Source organism: Pollachius pollachius (genome assembly GCF_949987615.1).
Source record: "Pollachius pollachius genome assembly, chromosome: 4".
Lineage (NCBI taxonomy): Eukaryota > Metazoa > Chordata > Actinopteri > Gadiformes > Gadidae > Pollachius > Pollachius pollachius.
The window spans coordinates 12491470-12510752 of NC_136937.1; the positions used below are offsets into that span (position 1 = coordinate 12491470).

The following is a 19283-nucleotide window of genomic DNA, read 5'->3' on the forward strand; positions in this document are numbered from 1 at the left end:
CAATGTTTTATGGAAAGCTTGCAAATGCATAGGGAGTTAGAAAGGGAGATGTAATGTGTCTTTAGGTCGGCTATACCATCAACCAATAGTCGGCTTTATGGGTTTGAGTGGGCTAGGCCATCTAGCGCGTACTAGTTCAAGAGGAAATCAGAGAAACCTTTACCTGCATGGCGAAACGACATATTAAAGAGACTAATTTTCCTAGCAACCATATAATCGTCGTAGGATTTCATATACATTGAGAAACATTACAATTCCTTCGTTGAGAGTTTACATGTGGGCCAACGTTAAGGTTTAGACACCTTCCTACCATTCGTGTTGTCTTTATATGGTCCATCCTAAATGCCGTAGGACTATTTCACAGATGACCTGCCCTTGTGGTCTGACTAACATAATCCATAGCGGTCCCACACATGGCCGAAAGATGTCACCTCTGCTGCTTTTGTCTCTACCCCAGAATAAAAAAAAAACGTGTAACTTCTGTCCTGCAGTTGTAACTATTTATAGGCAACATGCATGGACGGGATCCATGTGGACGCTGACTCGTGCTTTCCTGGAAAGCGAAACACCCGTCAGGGACGTGGTGTTATTGTCCTTCAAACCTGGCCGCCAGATGCGATCTTTGTTCCGGGTTACCGGGTTTGGATTTTTCTGGAGAAGAACTGTTAATAAATCGACATATTGAAAAGGGAGCGAGTGGACTGGGAGCTATTTAGCCTACTAGGACTAAGGTGAGTTGGTTTGATCACGTCACGGCTCTGATAAGACCCTTCCAAGTTCAACAGGTTTACGACGTGTCGCTGATATTAGTTTTCTACTAAATGTCTTATATATTAGATATATTATATATTAATCGTTTGTTGTATTGTTGTATAGTTTGTTTGTCCCTTTCTTTCTTTGTATAGAATATAACACGTAGGCCTCTTTAATGTAAGATAGTTATTGGAAAAACCCAGTCACGTAAGTCAGCAAGTAAATGCAGCCTAGTAGGCCTAGTTAAATTTATTTTCCCTCGTTTTTGACAAAATCCCAAAATGACACATTTGAATCAGTGGGCGGCTGTATGAACTGAACTGCCTGGTTTTGCTGCACACCATAATGAAAGAAGGCTACAAAGTAAAAGGGCAAAGCTGTCGCGGGTCCAGTTCAACGCACATTAACCAACGTTTATGAACGCCAACTAATTTGACAAATGAAATAATGGCATCTGATAATCACCAACTGACAGATTGAGTTCAAATGGCCAAGTTCCTAAGTAAACTATTTCCACATTTAAAAAATAAATAACGATTTATTTATTGATTATTCATTCGGCTGCATATGTTAAACAAATGGATTTTCGTTATTCAAACGGTGGACCACACATCTTAATTTAAATTAATACGTTTTGCGGGTTTTCCTTTAATGAGCATAAAACGGACTGCATTCACGCGCCTATACAGTCACGTGGCTACGTCCTCTTCAGCTGCTCCTGCTGTCACTCACATCCTGGGGATTTGAGGAGGATGTTTTTCTCTGCAGCAAAGTCAAAAGAGCTGTGCTGAACACCGGAAACCCTCAATCGTTCTTAACTGTATTATTATACACTCCTACCAATTTTACCATTTAGTAAATATGGTGGTCGTCACAGTAATGCGCCATGGCTTCTTATTTTATTTTACCGTACGAAAAAAAAAAGTTTATTGTAAACAGCCAGTAGAAGTAGAATTTCCCATTCAATCAGGAATACGACAGTATGTTGCATTATGTAATCGTCAGTTTGTATGATCATAAGGTAAAATGGTAAGTAGGCCTAGGCTATATTTTGTCTTGCAAGTGCTTGGCAGGATAAGCTAAAAGTGTTTTTTTCTCAGCAAATTTTCGTTGCATTACAATTTGTAAGCATTACTCATGCATGAAAATGTATCAGTATAAGAAGTAACTAACAATTGCGGTACATATTATTATTGCATAGTGTATTATGTTAGCCAATTATACAAGTAAATGATAAGTAAAAGGATAAAAGGCAGGACTAATATAATACAAATAATATTAAACTATAATAGCATAACTGAGGGCAGGGAAGAGGAAATTTGAGTGGTCTAAACACATAACATTACTGTTTCTTTCGAATTCTCGGCTGAGCCTGCGAAGTGGGAGTTTTAGATTTCCCAAGATCTGGCACCAGTACAACGGGAATAAATGTCATTTAAAGCACCGGTTACACAATGCAAAACATTAAGAAAAAGGGAAGATAAATCATTAGAATTAACGATTGAAGAATTATGAGAAATTCCTATTTTTTTGTCATTGTTCTTGTATTGTGCTTATTTTATTGGTCTATTTTTTCTTAGGGTGGTAAAAAAAGGTTATATAGCCTACCGCTTCAATGTTTTGCAGACCCACAAGTATTTATTACTCATAGTCCAGTCCACTTTAAAGCCTCGTGCATTGGGATGCTGTCTAAGCAGGGAGCGTTTTTCATGCTCTTCACAACTAGCCTATATATTATTTTGTCGTTGATTACATTAACATTGAATTCTGATGCACTTTATTAATACAATATGTATTGATGTCATTTTTTTTATTGTGTTTTATATTGTATTTTAATGAGGGCTTTTGTGGAGGTGTGTGTGTGTGTGCATGTATGTGGCGTGCGTGTGTTTGTGTTTGTTTGTGCGCGTGCGAGTGGGGGGAGTCAAGGAGTGGCCTTCTCTGGACCTATTTAATGGTGGTAGTGGGCTGGACCAGGAAGAGGGGGGACTAGTGTGGCTTGAGTCGCGCTGAGTACATTGAGTCACCTCATGTTCTCCCTCTATAGCTCCACGCCATGGCTGCCTCACTCTCCCTGCTCCTCTCTCTCCTCATACTGGGCACGCTTTCTGCACAGGAACTGGCCTCTGAGCACGGTATGTACCAGGATTTACTAGATCCCTCCCTCGTGTGTGTTGTTTGTCTCATATATGTTCACATATGTGCGTACTACGCAATGTGTTATCCAGACATAAAGCTAGAGTTTATCTGGTGCTAGTCCCCCTGTTTGGCCCACACCCGGTGATGAACAGATTCCTTTTTATTACAATGCATATCCCTTCACGAAAATGTGTTGTTCTTTTGAACCCGCTGTGGAATGTATAAGTACCTACTTAAATCTTAGTCATTATGTATCCACTAACAGATGGAGGGATCTTTAAAAAAACATTATAATTTAGTTATGTATTAACAAAAGCAAAACATGACACTTCCTCAGAGACGGGGCTGAGGCATTCAAACAGATACAGTTTGTGTGTGTGTGTGTGTGTGTGTTCCCCGCGCGCGCGTGTGTGTGTGTGTTGCATAACACTAAAGCGCTGTACAGAGACGAGGCTTGGAGGAGAGCCAGTCGATTTATAGTGAAGCGGCTTCCCAGGAATTCCTGTGTAGCGGCAAGAACCATTCCTCTCTGGGGCAACATAGAACAATAGGGAGCACTCTAGTCAGATACTCCCTTTTTAGTGAAGGACTTGCTGGTTCTGGACCGATTGTTTGCCTGTTTGCATGCATGCACTGGTGTTGTGTTCAGATGCTAATGCCCTTGGAATGCAGCTCAAGACGCCTCGAGTGGCTTTTTTTCGTTGCGCTGAGCCACTTGTTTGGTGAACAGGCTGTTTGTGTTCCAATGTGCGTTTTAAGTACCGTTCCGTGCGGTACAGATAGAATTTTGGAGAGGCCACCACCGCGTTGTGTGTGGTGCCAGATAGTTAACAGAAACTGTTTTCCTAGAATCCCGGGTGCGCCCGCCAAGTTTGATCTGTTGGCTCTGGGAAGCGGGCTTCAGCAGGCGCCAATTTGCAGACCTCGACACGCAATCAAAGAAATCTTAATAGAAAGCATTTGGAGTGTCTCGCTTCATGTTCTTTTTTTCCACTTCCACTCACTGTTTTGTATTGTTCCAAAATGCTTTCACGGTTGCCAATGCAAAATAACCGTGCGTTTCTCCGGTCCAAACACAAAAACGTATTATATTCTAGAGAGACTGCTTCTGGACTTTCTTGTACATTGCTGTCTGTTGTGATGGATTCCAGCAGAGAGATGTTGGATGGCGGTCAGGGTTTGATAGTCAGTTTGTACTTTGGATGACCCTGTTAACTGTCTAGGACAGGAAGAGGCTCAGATTGGAGATCACAGCTAGCACGTAGCTGAGGGAGGGAAATGGCTTAAATAATCTCATACGAAGGGGCCTAAGAGAGGGCACTCGCAGGACAGAAGTAATAGTAGTGGTAGTAGTGCTCGGGGACATTAGAAATGACTGTCATTGATTATCTAACACGAACAGTAGGTTTCAGTGTGGCACAACACATACACGCTACAGTGTGACAAATAATGAGATCACACAAAATGATCTCTAAAAAGATGTAGCATGTGTGCTTTCTTATAATGCAAGTATTCATTTTTATTTACATCCATGAAAATTGTAGGTTCCTCGTCTTTTTGCAATGGCAGCCTCGGTATGTACTGTGCGTGTATTTACTTATGAAGTCAAGCTCACAGATCACTGTGCAAACACGGGTCCCGTTCATGTTTATAAAGGAGCGATATCACAGACGCAGGCTTCCAGAACATCAACCCATTGTGCACCACGGTTATTAAGGTTACACAAGCGCTCCTATCACAAAGCCACATAGAACAGCGGTTCCCCACCTTGTGCTTGAGGTGTACCACGAAATAGTCGTCAAGACCTTTCGGCGAAACCACCTCTTATGCAAATAAAACAATAAAGATAAAAACGCATGCAATAGCTGAGCAAAGAGCCAGCGCTGTCTTGATACACGATTATTACTGCAAGAAGGCATTGGCCAGTGAGAAACAGTGGGTGGGAAGAAATCTGCAACGATGTTTTATGATCCCGGTGTGTTTATTAAGAGTTAACACAAATGAACACAAAACATCAATGGAAAACATTTGATGGAATGCACAAAGCAACACATTTTTTTTATAATAAAAAACAATGATACCTTATTTACTGATAAATAGGATTTTATTTCAATGATCTTTATAATTGTTTTTAATAATATAAATCTATTTCTAGAATATAATCCCATCTCCAGTTCCCTTGCGTACTTAACAGGTTGAGTGATCGATAAAACACAACAGTGCAGCAGTGGATTTTGGTTCACATACCTAATAATTAGGACTGGAATCTCTAACTTGACATAGCAGAGTATCAGATGTTATCCCCCCTGTAGATGTTCCTGGTAGGAGTCATAGATCTGGTAAACAGGTTATTTTTATATTTCACCACCCCGCCCTCCTCCTTGAACAAAAAAAAAGTCCTAGCTGGCAGGAGATATTTATCATCACCACCCATCATTTATCAACTATAGCAGTGATGGAGCCATTTTGTTTCAAAGCGTGGCTTATGGCTTTTGTTTGAATAATGATGGACTATTGAATAAAAGAAAGCACTGCACTGCTGATGCCTATAAAGGATATGATTTCAAGGCTTCATACAGTTTATCAAGGCTTTCCTATTCTGGCAGTGTGTTCTCTGAGGCCTCTCTCGGGACTTTTGAGGCCGGTAGGTACCCTTGCGTCTCCCGCGGGGCAGAGTTCACACACAACTTTAGGAAAGTTGAGCTGCCGTTCCCCCCCAGCGCTGCTGCTTCCGCGGTTTCAAATTACGACCTGCCAGCCCAGATCAACCTCATTCGACAAGTCCCAGCAGGACCCTACACATCGTGTTGACGGCGTGTAAGGGTTAACATGAAGATAGTGGTTCTGAAGTGTGTCCTGAGCCATAATGTTTGTCCCTCTCCCTCTCCCTTTCTCCCCCCTCTCCTCTCCGCCTCTCCCCCCCCTCCCTGGATCAGTCCTTCCCCATCTGACCAGCTGTGTTTCTAACGACATGGAAACCTTCCGCTGCAGTTGGAATGTCGGAACATTCCAGAACCTATCGCAGCCCGGAGACCTCAGGCTATTCTACATTAAAAAGTAAGAACATCCTAAGAACATGAATCGCATTTCTAGGAAATGTGGTGGCCTTGCACGTGGGATTTGGTCTTTGGAACTAATAAAAAACACAGGTGGCCTGCCAAAATAACCAGGTGCACTGTTATCACAAACCGTTTCTTTTCTTGGATTGTTGTGTCTATTCCTGCTGTAGCGTTCCAGTCGACATGGCAAAACTCTTTTGGTTTGGTTTTGCAAAATGGAAGATTATATAGAACATATACCAGTCTATTACAATTCCATTTCACCTTCATCTCTGCAGTAATTTCTTCCTTGAAAACTCTCAAAACATTTTTTTTGTCGTATCAGATTTGACCCTGTTTTCTTCTTTCCTGCCTCAAACGCAAATGAGCCAAGTCTACGTTCACCATCAGCCGATTACTCTCCCGACACCCGCAGGAACATCCAGTCCCTCAGAGAGTGTCCCCAGTACGGGCCCCCTGGCACCAGTGAGTGCTACTTCAGTGAGAACCACACCAGCATCTGGATCTACTACAGCGTGCAGCTCTTCTCCCGGGACCGCGCCGTCCTCTACGACGAGAGAATCTTCCCCATCGAGGAGATCGGTGAGAGGGAAGCTCTTCGACGTTTTTCAGAAACCTGATGTTGAATCAATGTTCATTTATATATATATATATATATATATATATATATATATATATAGGGTTTAAAACAGTTTCTGCTTTTGTATTTCAGAAATGGTGGTCCTATATAATTGTAATTTATCTTATAATTGTTGATGTTGTTAGTAGTAGCATTAAATGTAGTTGTAGTAGAAGTATATTTTCTTATTTTAATTAAATATAAACATATTCCTTAAAGCACAATAGTTCCACTGAACCAGTATTGGTTTCTGAAAAAAGGAATACAAACATTCTTACGTCCATTATATAAACATTTTATAAACAATATGATGACATATTATAAATGTCAACCATCAAATGCAACAGAAAGGGGCTGATACTTTTCCAACATCCTTCATTTGGTCTTAACTCTTCTTGTCACTGATGTACCTCCAGTTCAACCCGACCCGCCTGTGGAGCTGAACTGGACCCTGCTGATGGTGGCCCTGAGCGGGACCCACTTCAACGTCAGGCTGAGCTGGGAGGCCCCGCAGACGGCCGACGTCAAGACGGGCTGGATGAGGCTCCAGTACGAAGTGCAGCACCGCGAGGGGGATGCCGACACCTGGAAATCGGTGGGCGTCCGAATTGCTGTTGAAAAGCACGATGAATTCATGCTTTCGATATCTGGGATGTGATTGTTGTCGATTGACGTAGGATCCGTTAACGGTCTTAAACATTCGGGCATTTGGTTTCTAACTGATAAGGATTCTGTTGAAACTGGGATTTTCCTCTGATTTTAAGGACTTGAAACCAAAGTTCATGACCTTTGTTGTCCCTGTCCCCCGGTCGCTCTCAGAGCTAATGGTTAAGCTGAGGCCACGCCCTTTACCCGGTGATGATGTTCCTTGGCTCCTTTTAATAGAAAGACCTTCAGCGGAACACGGTAACCTCACTCTATGGGCTGCAGACCAACATGGACCACGAGGTCAGAGTGAGGTCCAAGATGCTATCCTCCAAGGAGTTTGGAGCTTTCAGCGACACCCTATTCATCCGTGTTGCCTCCAAAGGTGAAACCATAGAATGTTTTCTCCTTGATTATCTATTTCAAGCGATAGCGGCACACTCTGCTGCTCTAATAAAAGGTACCTAAGCAATTTGTTTTAAGAGAATTCTGCTTCATACACGTTTTGGGAAAAAAATAGTTTCCGCCGTCAAACCTGTTTCCAAAGTCCAACTATGGCAGGGAGACAGAGTTGACGTGGTAGGCTGTGATTTTTACACGAGAACCTTTGAATGAAGTAGGACCCTGTAAATACAAAATATCTCAACCTGTGTTTATTGTTTTTATTCATGCAACTGTATTATGAAGTTAGCATTTCAATTATATCATTTTATGTTTTTATTTTTTTGTTCTCAGTCTCCAGATTCCCTATTGCCATCCTGTTGATTTTCGCTGCCTTGTGTTTCCTTGGCGTTCTAATGTTGGTCATGCAACAAAGGTAAGACCCTCTTAGCGTTCTGAGCATTGAATACTGACTAGTGATTTACAGAGTAGACAACGCAATGTGTATTCACATAAGGAGTGGCTATACATCTTCATCATTAATTAAACAATTAATTAATTAATTATGCTGCTATTCTTTAAAGTGTAATTTTGCTAGATTTCTTTTACGTTTTATCATTATATAGTAGTATTATAATCGATAATTGTATACCCAAAATGACCTGATGTTCATAATAGTATTCCTATATGAATGTATCTGTACTTCCATTAGGTTGATGGTTATACTCCTGCCTCGGGTTCCTGGACCTAAAATCAGAGGAATTGACCCAGAACTACTCAAGGTTCGTCCAAAAAAATGAATTACTATTTCTGTACGAAATTCCGTAGGAAATTGACTAAACTATTTTGGAATGCAATTCGATCCAAAATAGTTTATACGTTTTTGAACTTAAACTGATGCTTAAGCAAGGAGCAATAAACCTCACATAGTCAGTTTGTATAATAATAATGATAATTTATCATTTATTTATGTTGAATTTATTACATGTCCAAGAAATCTTACTAGATGCCCCAAAAATGTGTCTTCTCGGTTTACCTCTGACTCTGTGTGGGGCAGAACGGCAAGCTGTCGGATCTGATGTCCGCTCTGGGGGCGCACGCCGACCTGAAGTCCAACAACAACGACCAGAGCGACCCCTGGGTGGAGTTCATCGACCTGGACATCGAGGAGGAGGAGGGCTCGGCCGGCGCCGGGGGTGCCGGCTCCCCCTCCTCGCCCCGCACGCCCCTCTCCTCCCGGGGGCTCCGGGACGACAGCGACTCGGGCCGGGACAGCTGCTGCTGCTGCGACGGCCCGTCCGTCCACGGCCGCTCCTCCTCCTGCGAGCCCCCCACACCCAGCGGCCCCGACCGGGACCCCTCCGTCTGGGCGCCCCGGGAGCGGGTGGGCCCCGTGGGCCCCCCCGCCGATCTGTACACCCTTGTGAGCCACGTGCACGGCTCCGGAGAGGTGCTCCTCACGGCCGGGGAGGAGGAGGCACAGCGGAGGGAGGAGGAGGAAGAGGAGGAGAAGCACAAGCAGGAGGAGGAGGAGGAGGAGGAGGAGGAGAAGGAAAACGCAAAGATTGACTTCCGGCTGGTGATGACGGCGGACACGGGTGAGGCTGAAACCTGGGGGTACTCCTCGGAGCGGGACGCGGGCAAGACGACCGTAGGAGAGCCCAGCGTCCCACCCTCTGCCCCGCCTTCCTGGGGGTGCCAGGGCTGTCCCCAAGGGGCCTACACGGCTGCACAACCCCTGAGCTACACCCTGGTGGAGGGGGTGGACAAGCAGAACAGCCTGCTGCTGAGGCCCAACAACACCCCCGCCGCCTGGCTGTGCACGCCCAAGTCGGTGCCGACGCCCGAGGGATACCTGACCCCCGACCTTTTGCAGGACATCACGCCCTAGATCGTGAACATGTATTCCATATGTTGGCTGCCAGCCAATTTGTGTTGAAGATACGATGTGGTGTGTAACATTTGGTGCCTGGGCTCGTGGCACCACCGTTAGTCTCTCTATCGCCATCTGTAGGAGGAGAGTGACACTACTGCTGTCACAGAAGAGTAAAGATTATGAGAGTGTTCTCTTTAGGTTGGGCTGGGAGGACTGTGCACCTCGTGGAATGACACAGGGCCACATAACGTGTCAGTTGTGAAGTGTTTAACACAAATCCCCTTACACAACTGTTTTGCTTAGGGGGGAAATGTACAGACCACACAAGAACAGATATAACCCAGGGAATGTCTTTGTTTGTACTTGTTTGGAACTGGTCTGGTTAGATTTTTCCTAATAAGCCCTGACGTTAAACAAAAAAGTTTGTCTCGGTGTAGTCATTCTAAGTAACGACCTCTGTTGAGGAATTAAAAAAACAGACATTGTAAAGTGAGTTTGGCTGGGTGTTTTTTTTATATATTATATTTTGTACTGTTTTGTTAACTTGGCCAAGCATATTGTTTCTCATAAAATATATTTGCAAAAAGTCAGTAGGCCGCCTCTTGTTTAAATAACATTAAAAAGCTAAACCTCTTTTAAGTCACACCTTTAAAAGTTCAGACCGATTTTTTTAATGTTATACTTAAAAATGTAGGATATAATGCTGCTTCACACTGACTTATCACAGTGCGATTGAATGTGATGAACCTGTTTTTTTTTGTAGTGCACTGTCTTTGCAAATAAACTCTTTGTGCCTTCTTCACGGTGTGATCTAAGTGATCTGTGATTGGTGTACACGGTTTGGACCCTAGTCTGTGATTGGATGGTGAAACGTCAGCTAGCGTAAGGTGTAATATAGCTTCTGGTTAGCTTGCGCAGATAGCAATCGGTCATTTGAAAATAAAAACAAAAGCTACGTTTTTGGACAAGCAGTTTTTACATGATGTCAAAGTTAACGTGTGTCGATATTGAGAAACTAATGGGCTGTTTCACTCTGTTGGAACAGGTAACAACGGGTCATGGAGTTACAGTCTACCATTAGAATAGCATTAATATATGATAATAGCCTAGAATGAAGCTATTTTGAGAGTCTAATTCTTTTTAATTGTAATAGACAATTTGCAGAAAGATCGGCGAAAACAACATGCTAGAGGCGAAGCTGGATGACGCTCAGCGGACTCTGAAGTTCTCCCTCATCAAAGAGAGAAGTCTGACGGAGGGTACCGTAATGTACACTGTCTGTAATGGGAGGATGTCTCCTCCTAATGGTGGACCAAGGAAACTACCGATAAGGAAAACGACAATTGCGGTCCCTTTCATTGCTGTTGACTATGAAGCAACATCAAAACAGTGACTTTATCCACGTATGGCTTGTGTTGCAGAGAGAGACGGTATTCTGGCCACAGTGAACACAGTCCAGGAGACGCTTCAGCAGCAGTACAACCTCAGAGGTGCAACCTCTCGCCCCTCTCACTGCTTGATAGCACACATACCACACATTTATTTCAATCATAATTTAAAAAAAAAAATACATCACAATTATTGAATTAACTTAAAGATGATCTTACTGACAGACGTTAACGACAGTTTGAAGGACAAAATGGCTGAAATGAAAAGACATAACGAGAGGAGAATTGCGGTAAGGATGGAAGATGTGTGATTAACTTACACAGCACATACACATATCATTTTGTTTTCATTTTGCTTAAAAATAGAATTTCTGTTTATAGTCATTCGAAAATAAAATAGGCATATGACCATGATCATTTTTGTTTTCCCTACACTACTGGTAGGCCTACAACTAAATTACTAAGATTAGGTATATTTTCAGGCTTTGTTTAGCTTTTTAAAACATCTAACACCAGAATTTTAGCATGCTGCCACAACGATGGTGATTTGTATTTTTATTTTAAATAATCTTTAATAGAACTAATGCCTTGTGACATTTTCAGGAGAAAGATGTTGAACTACAGAAGCTATTGAATGTTATGGAAGTAGAGGAAGGGCGCCACCAGAGGGCGCTGGAGACCGTACAACAGCAGTGCCAGGGGGAGATTCAGGACATCTTCAAGCAATGTAAAGAACATGATGTGACGGTACCGAGCCAACCATGTCTGTTGCCTGTAGATGGAGCTGTTTTAGTGACTTCTGAACTGAGGCATATCTGTCAACAACTGTTTATTACTATGAACTTCCGTACTGTCAAAACACACACAAACAGAATGCACAGAGGTATTCTTACAGCAGATTTGTGTGTTCTAATCTAAAGTGATGCTTACATATAGCTTTTTCTGACAAACTGAAAAATGACCGTGAATTATCTGAAACAGAAATGTCAGATATTATTTGTATTAGTCAAGCTATAAGCAGCAAATGTAATTTGATAAATTACTAAACAAATAATTGATTGTCAGTGGATGTCAATCCAACCGTGTTAAACACTCTGTATAACCGAGGGAACATTACATTTAACTATATGGACATTTAAAGTAATGTAACAGAAAAAAAACTCGTTTTGTTATCCCCCTTTCCTCAAACCACACATCGGTACCCTCGAAACATCATTTCGAGGGCATATCTTCTCATCGTGATTTATTTAGACTATACAACTGGGTATCAGGATCAGTAAATATCTTGAAGTCAAATATTATCTTTTGAATGGACGAACAATAAAAAAAAACAGAATGTCCCATCACTACAATTGTGAAGAAATACTGCCGTTACAGAACTGTTATCAGGCCCTTGTAAGGTGACATCATGTCCTTGCCTTTCCATCCCAGTGGAAACTAAAGACGCAGAGCTGGCGAGACTTCTGGAGAGCAAAGAGGCTGAACTGCAGCGCATGAAGGACACGCTGAAGAACCAGGAGAAGGAGACACAGAACCAGCTCCTCAAGCTTCGAAGGGAGGTTAAACAAGCCAGATATCTAACAAGTCAGATACCGTGCACTTGAATCAAGCAGTAGCCTGCATGCCTTCATAAGAAGAATCATAGAAGGGTACTATACTTCATGGCATTGACGTTAAAAAATGATGGTTGCTTCTGCTTGTGCAACGGAGAGATCCTTGAGATAGTCTGTGTGGGAGACGTTTGATGTATTAGATATGGTTCACCTCAGGTGGTTACGGCTGCATGCTACAGTAGAGGAGTGTATAATGTTGCTCTGTGTCGTTAGTTTGGTGCTACGCTCGCCAAGGCTCAGAACTCAGCCCAGCGTCAGCAGCAGACCCAGCAGAACCCCAGTGCTGTCCACCTCAACATCTTCAAGAGGGTGATCTACCTGTCTCTCTGGCTATCTGTGCATGCATGTGTGTCTGCCGGTCTGCCTGTCGATCTCTACTCGTCTGTAAGCGCTTATCAAATGAAATTGACAAATTATTAGTGCGCCATATCGTATAAATCAAGGGCGTAGGAATGAGTTTAACATTGGGGGGGACACATATCGGAAACCTGACAGATCCGTTAATGGTTTGAACAGAAATATGTCATAAATTAACTACACTGAAAAAATTCACAAATATATTTTATTCTACTAAAAAGATAGATGTGTAAATGTAAAGGAAAACACATTTTGAATGGCAGTAATGAACTGATAAATATCAAATCAATTCTTTAATTGCACGCTCAATCATCCAGTTTTTTAGAATAAGAAGAGGTGACAAGATGCTGTGTTGCGCTTTCAAAATAAAACAAAATATTTTTCTCCCCCGGGTATAATTTTAGGTGGGACAAATGCGCCTGTCTCCAATATTAGAGGGGACACGTCCCCTCCGTCCCCCCCGGTTCCTACGCCCTTGGTATAAATAATAAGAAAGCACACGTGGTTATATAAACAATACGTCTGTGTCTGTTTCTGTGCGTGTGCATGCAGGCCTGTGTATGCGTGCCGGAAGTGGGGAATGCGATTCATGTGTGTTTGCGTGTTTTCACTAGAGGACACAAGTGATTAAGTGCTGCTGTGGTTTCCTAGAAACTGCACTTCATGCAGGAGGAGAAGGACCGGGAGATCACAGCTCTGCGCCAGAGGGTCCAGGCACTGGAGGCCCAGCAGCAGCAGCAGCAACGCACCAGCGGCTCCACAGACGGACACTTCAAGAGGAGGAGGATGTAGCCATCCCTCCGCCGGCCCGTGCAATAACTCACACCACCATGTCAGTTCAAATCCCATTGAAAATTATAGATAGATAAAAAAAAAATTTCATGATTTTCAAAATGTCTTTGTTTACTTTGCAAAGCTGTTGCTCATGGTGTTCAGATGTTAGCGGTTCGGTTATGGTTTCATGGTTTTATGTACGAGGCAGTGGACGTAATGCCACAGGTTTATTCAGGACCAGTTGGTCCATGACGAGGCCAGTCCTCTTCTATGACCCTGTCTCGGATTTAATCCAATAAGAGCACAGTTCAAGACACAGGCGGCAGGTCACACACAGAAATGGAGAACTTCTTGACACTTCTTGAAACGTCATCGCGGAATTACTCCGAGCATGTCAGAAGGATCAAGTCATTAATGCCAATTGAACTAATTAGTTAGTGTTGTTGTTTTGTGTTGTACTGCAAGACTAATGCTGACCTTGTAAGGACACAGAGGCTAGGTGCAACGCTGCAAATATCAGACATTTATTCTTTGTTGATTGTCAGTGGAGGGTCAGTCAAACTCTAATATGAGATGAAAGAAGCATTTATGTGTGTGTGTGTGTGTGTGTGTGTGTGTGTGTGTGTGTGTGTGTGAGAGAGTGTTTGTATGTGTGTGTGCGTGTGTGTGTGTGTGTGTGTGTGTGTGCGTGTGTTTCTGGGGTTTCTGTCACATCATTGCTGTCATCAGTACCAGGTTTCAGTTTCTATGTTTTTCAAGAAGGTGAGATTGGGTTCAGTGTTTATTAACGATGACCAATACATGTTCTGCTGCTTGTTTGTTTTACCCAACTTAATTAAACAAAAAAATACAAATATTGAACTGCCAATTTTTGGAAAGATTTAAACATTCCATGTAATTCTAGTGTTTGTGTAGATTATTGGGAAACACTTATTATAGGAAAATCCCAGACTACTATATGACTATATAACTTGACATAGACGAAGGGCGGAGGAAGTATTTAGGTAGGGAGGGGTACCGCCTGTATCACAATGCAAAATGTTTCTGCGTTTACAAGTTAGACAAGATAATAATGTAATGTCATTTTTGTATTGTATTTATTTGCCTTTTTACAGAAACCAATATTCCAGTGTGATACCTACAAAACCTTTGGCCTACGTTTGCATTTCCATGGTGATTTGGACAATTTTCATTTGAGCAAAGTGGAAGGACCATAGAGTACAGACCATGGGTGAATCGATTCTTAACTGATTCGCAGTAAGGCTTCCATTCCCAGTATCTGTCTCCAGTTCTGCTCTCAGATCCTAGCGCACCTGAAGGGAGTTGGCCCCGATCCCTTGATGCTCTCCTCTAAGCCTTTTACCCGGTCTAATCAGGTCACAAACATGCTTATCCCGATGGGAACACAAGGTAACGATCTTATGTAACGTCTCATCCACACCGCACGGCTCACCCTACCACCAGGGATCAAGCGGCAGAGACGGAGCCCCAGTGAAGCACAGACACAGGCTGTGATCCGCGACGGCCCCTGGCTCTGACCCATCTTTTTTTTCGCTTGTGTGTATCTATGTATTACATGATACTAGTCGGTAGGACTGCATCGGTTGCATTCCTGCTCCATTATATTAGCTTTTTACGCAAAAGGGTTTGAGCCAGAGAGATAGATAGTGTGGATTAAAGCGCATGACGCCACCTTAATCCCTACACTCAGAGAGAGAGAGAGAGAGAGGGAGGATGTAGAGGTGAGAGTGGTGGGACGATGAGGACCATGACCGCGTGTCTTATGTTGATGCTAATGGGATGTGCTGGGACCACTGGGAAGTCGTCCTCTACATTGGGAAGTGCCAGCTGGTTGTGCCAGAACGTCCGTGTGTCCAATGTTACTGTGTAGCGGTGGGACCGTTCTGTCTGGTTGGATCCAGCATCTGGTTCTTCTGAGAGTGGATTTCGATTTCCCATGGATTTCTTAAGACGTGTGTCGGGACTCAGAGTCTGCCTGGAAAAGGATACGGTAAGAATTATAATAGCAATACAGCTAAACAATGATCCTGCTATAGCCTTTTGAGATGCTTTGATTGAAAGCTATTTAATTATTTAGATTTTCAGTTTCATATTTTTTGAAAAAGTATTTTGCTTTCACAAATTCCCATTGGAGTATTCATGAAAGAGTTGAAACACTAACACTGATAACACATTGTGTTTTGATTCAATCATGGTTCATCGATTAAATGCATTGCATCAACGGCCACAAATATCTATGAATTCAGAGATTCTTTATAATTCCATATCAGGACTTATTATTATGAACATTGTTTTTCATGTCATGAAAAAATAATGCATTTTCATGACATTGTTTCATGACGTGTAATACTTCCTAATTGCCTTTTACTGTAAATCGGGTTCCAGAGGAATAGAATAATCAAACAGGAATCCCCTGTTGATGTGCCATATCCTTTCAACTCACACCTCACTAGATGACACTTGTCATCATACTGAACTTCCCACTTACTCGACCAAAGCCTTCATTGGAGCCCTGTCCGTGACCCCTGACCCCTGACCCTTGACCCCGGTCCTGCCGACCCCGCTGCCTGCAGATGACGTGAACCTGGGGGCCGCGTGCGATGATGTCAGGAGGCCAGTACCAGGTGGCCCCGCCCGGGCGCGGGCCCAGCCTGTGCAGCCTGACGGACGGCTCCGACGTGGGCCCCGAGGAGGGGTGCCCCGGCGACGGCCCCCACTCCAACCCCCTGAAGAGGCTGACCAGCTCCATGCGCACGGACGAGAAGGTGATGAAGGAGCTCATCATCGGACGCCGGGTGGGCTTCTACAAGGTCCGCGGGGAGATCGGCTGCGGGACCTTCTCGCGGGTCAAGCTGGCCTTCCACGCCCTCACCAAAGGTAGGAGCAATAGTCAACTTCTAAAGCTCACCTGGGCTGAGCTTCTACCTTTCGTGGTCAACACATGATGAGCGTTCAGAAAAGGGCCGCAATAGAGGAATATATATTGGAATGTAGGATTGTACCAATTGGAAAGTAGGGAATAGTAGCCTTGTAGCATTATTCAGTATCTGTTGCAGAACCATGACCTCGAGGTCCTTCTCCTCCTGCATGAAGAGCAGCTTCTAGGAAACCACAAAAGCACTTAATCACTTCTGTCCTAGCGGAGACACACACACACACACACACACACACACACACGCACACGCACACACACACACACACACACACATATGCACATGTTGTGTATATATCCATGTGTGTTTTCTTATAATTTCATAGCAAAAGGTTATATTCTAAGGTTCATTTTGTCAAATCGACGACATGGGTAGATAGTGATTATGGAATGTAAAGACCACTCTGATTGTCTTAGGATATAGCAAATGAGGCACACACACAGTGAATCAGCAGCGTTAGGAGAGGAGGGTTAGGTTAGGTCAGGCCAATTTGGCCAAAATATGACTCAGGCAATCATGCTAGGAGGCTAACCAGATATTGGAATACAAACACGAAACTGGACGAATCTCGTGACAACAATAAGTCAATTTCGTGTGTCAGGCACATACACTAGTCATGTTCACCGACCCCCCAAATACCCGGCCCCCTCTCTCTCTCTCTCTCTCTGGGGGGAATCCCGTGCCTCCAGACAAGGTGGCCCTGAAGATCCTGGACAAGACGCGGATGGACGTCCAGGCCCAGAGGCAGCTGGCCCGGGAGATCTCCAACACGGAGCGGCTGCAGCACCCCAACGTGGTGCGTCTGTACGAGGTGGTGGAGACGCCCTGCCGCCTCTATCTGGTGCTGGAGTACGCGGGCGGGGGGGACCTCCACACCCGCATCTGTGACCGCGGCAAGATGGCTGCCGACTGCTGCAAGGTGGCCTTTGCGCAGATCCTGTTTGCCATCAAGTATTTGGTAAGGATGCATTAGTTGGCGCTTATCGTCGTGTTTTTTAGAAAATAACTATTCTTACTGGTAGAAATGGCTATTACTGCAACTGTTTTACCGTTTAGTATTTATTCATACAGCAGACACTTTCTATCGAGAGCACGTTACAGGGGTTTCAGATACATGTTGTCTAGGAGCAGCCTGCCGGTAGGCCACAGGTACAATATCTAATCTTTACCCTACTTACTCGACCTACAGTTGGTTCTACGCCACCTTAGGTTCCAAAACACAACATGATGCCCTAGGAATCAGGGAAACCTGTTATGCTTTGAGACTCAGGGATGGAGTGGATCCCCCCCTACCCCCACCACTACACCACTAACCACCTGCATATGTTTGTGTGTGTGTGCGTGCGTTTGTGTGTATGTGTGTGTGTTCGTGTGTGTGTGCGTGTGCATGCGTTTGAATGAGTGTGCATTTGTGCATGGCCATGTGCATGTGTGTGTGTGTGTGCATTCGTGTGTGTGTGCGCGTGTGTGTGTGTGTGCGTGCGCGCGTGTGCATGTGCATGCGTGTATGTGTGTGTGTGCGTGCGGATGTGCGTGTGCGTGTGCGTGCGCGTGTCTGTGCCTGCGTGCTACGTGCAGCACAACAACCTGATCATCCACCGGGACCTGAAGGCGGAGAACGTGCTGTTCACGGCGCGCGGCTGCGTCAAGGTGGCCGACTTCGGCTTCAGCACGCGGGTCCCCGGCCCGGACCGCGCCCTGGACACCTTCTGCGGCTCGCCGCCCTACGCGGCGCCCGAGCTGTTCCGGGACGAGAGCTACCTGGGCCCCCCGGTGGACGTGTGGGCCCTGGGGGTCCTGCTCTTCTTCATGGCCACCGCCACCATGCCCTTCCGGGCTGACACCCTGGGCAAGCTGCGGCGCTGCGTGCTGGACGGCTCCTATGCCGTGCCGCCCTGGGTGCCGGGCCCCTGCCAGAGGCTCATCAAGGGCATGCTGAGGCCCCTGCCCGAGGAGCGCCACGCCGTGGACCAGATGCTGGGCTGCGATTGGCTGCTGCCCGTGGAGTTCCCCTGGCCCCTGCTGGGCCCGGTGCCTCCCGGATGGACGGACCGGGAGGAGGAGGAGGAGGTGGAGGAGGAGGTGCGGGCGGGCCTGGAGGAGCTGGGCTTCACCCGGGAGCACGTGGGGACCCAGCAGGGGCCCCCCCAGAACAGCCGCAGCCCGTCGACGGGGGCGTACCGGATCCTGCTGCACCGCACCCAGAGGAGGCGGGGCTGCGAGACGGTGCCGGTGGTGAGGGGCATGGTGCGGGACCCCAGGAGGGAGGGCCTGAAGGCCTACAGGGGCCTCAGGCACACCTCCAAGCTCTGCGTGGTTTCTTGATCCGGCGGGCGGCAGTCGCTCAGGAGGCAGAGCGGGATGACTGGTGGGACCGGAATGTTGCCAGTTCGTTCCCCGGAGCGTCGAGGTGTTCCTGATTAAGACGCCCTGACTGCTCCTGACGAGCTGGCTGTCGCCCTGCGTGGTTGACTCCGCCGTCAGTGATTTGTGAATGGTTGCAAGTCGCTTTGGATAAAAGTGTCTACAAAATCCCCTAAATGTAAAATGTTGACCCAGATCCCAGTCAGAATTGGATTCTACACTTACACAGTGCTTTAAAGCCGCTGTAAGCAATGTTGTCGTTGCCATGCGTCACCGTAAACGCGGGTCTTCCGTGACTCCTGTTTATTTTTTCCTGGCAGCTTCTTCTTTTCGTCAGTGTATTTTCTATCCTCCACTTTGT

At 45.1% G+C, this 19283-nt stretch overlaps 3 protein-coding genes across 4 annotated transcripts; all 3 read left to right on the forward strand.

Moving 5' to 3' along the window:
- The first annotated feature begins 607 nt into the window (after positions 1–607).
- Positions 608–10270, forward strand: LOC307074871 (growth hormone receptor-like). 2 transcript variants are annotated; one of them, XM_079735270.1, is made up of 9 exons: positions 608–731; positions 2801–2888; positions 5829–5949; positions 6367–6533; positions 6987–7165; positions 7456–7600; positions 7951–8032; positions 8309–8378; positions 8654–10270. In XM_079735270.1, the coding sequence occupies exons 2-9, from the start codon at positions 2810–2812 to the stop codon at positions 9485–9487; spliced, it is 1677 nt and encodes a 558-aa protein (XP_079591396.1). In that variant the 5' UTR covers positions 608–731; positions 2801–2809; the 3' UTR covers positions 9488–10270. The 2 variants fall into 2 exon arrangements, with proteins under 2 accessions (XP_079591396.1, XP_079591397.1); XM_079735271.1 differs by having other exon boundaries at positions 8663–10270.
- Positions 10271–10454: 184 nt separating this feature from the next.
- On the forward strand, positions 10455–13622 carry ccdc152 (coiled-coil domain containing 152; the record flags this gene model as incomplete). The annotated part of the gene is made up of 8 exons (XM_079734740.1): positions 10455–10517; positions 10626–10731; positions 10894–10962; positions 11086–11150; positions 11464–11587; positions 12292–12419; positions 12687–12782; positions 13482–13622. The coding sequence occupies 8 exons, from the start codon at positions 10455–10457 to the stop codon at positions 13620–13622; spliced, it is 792 nt and encodes a 263-aa protein (XP_079590866.1).
- A 2606-nt stretch (positions 13623–16228) lies between these two features.
- Positions 16229–18883, forward strand: LOC307074300 (serine/threonine-protein kinase NIM1-like; the record flags this gene model as incomplete). Its single annotated transcript, XM_079734320.1, has 3 exons — positions 16229–16502; positions 17248–17516; positions 18137–18883. 3 exons carry the CDS (start codon positions 16229–16231, stop codon positions 18881–18883), a joined length of 1290 nt encoding a protein of 429 aa, XP_079590446.1.
- Between the last annotated feature and the right edge of the window lie 400 nt (positions 18884–19283).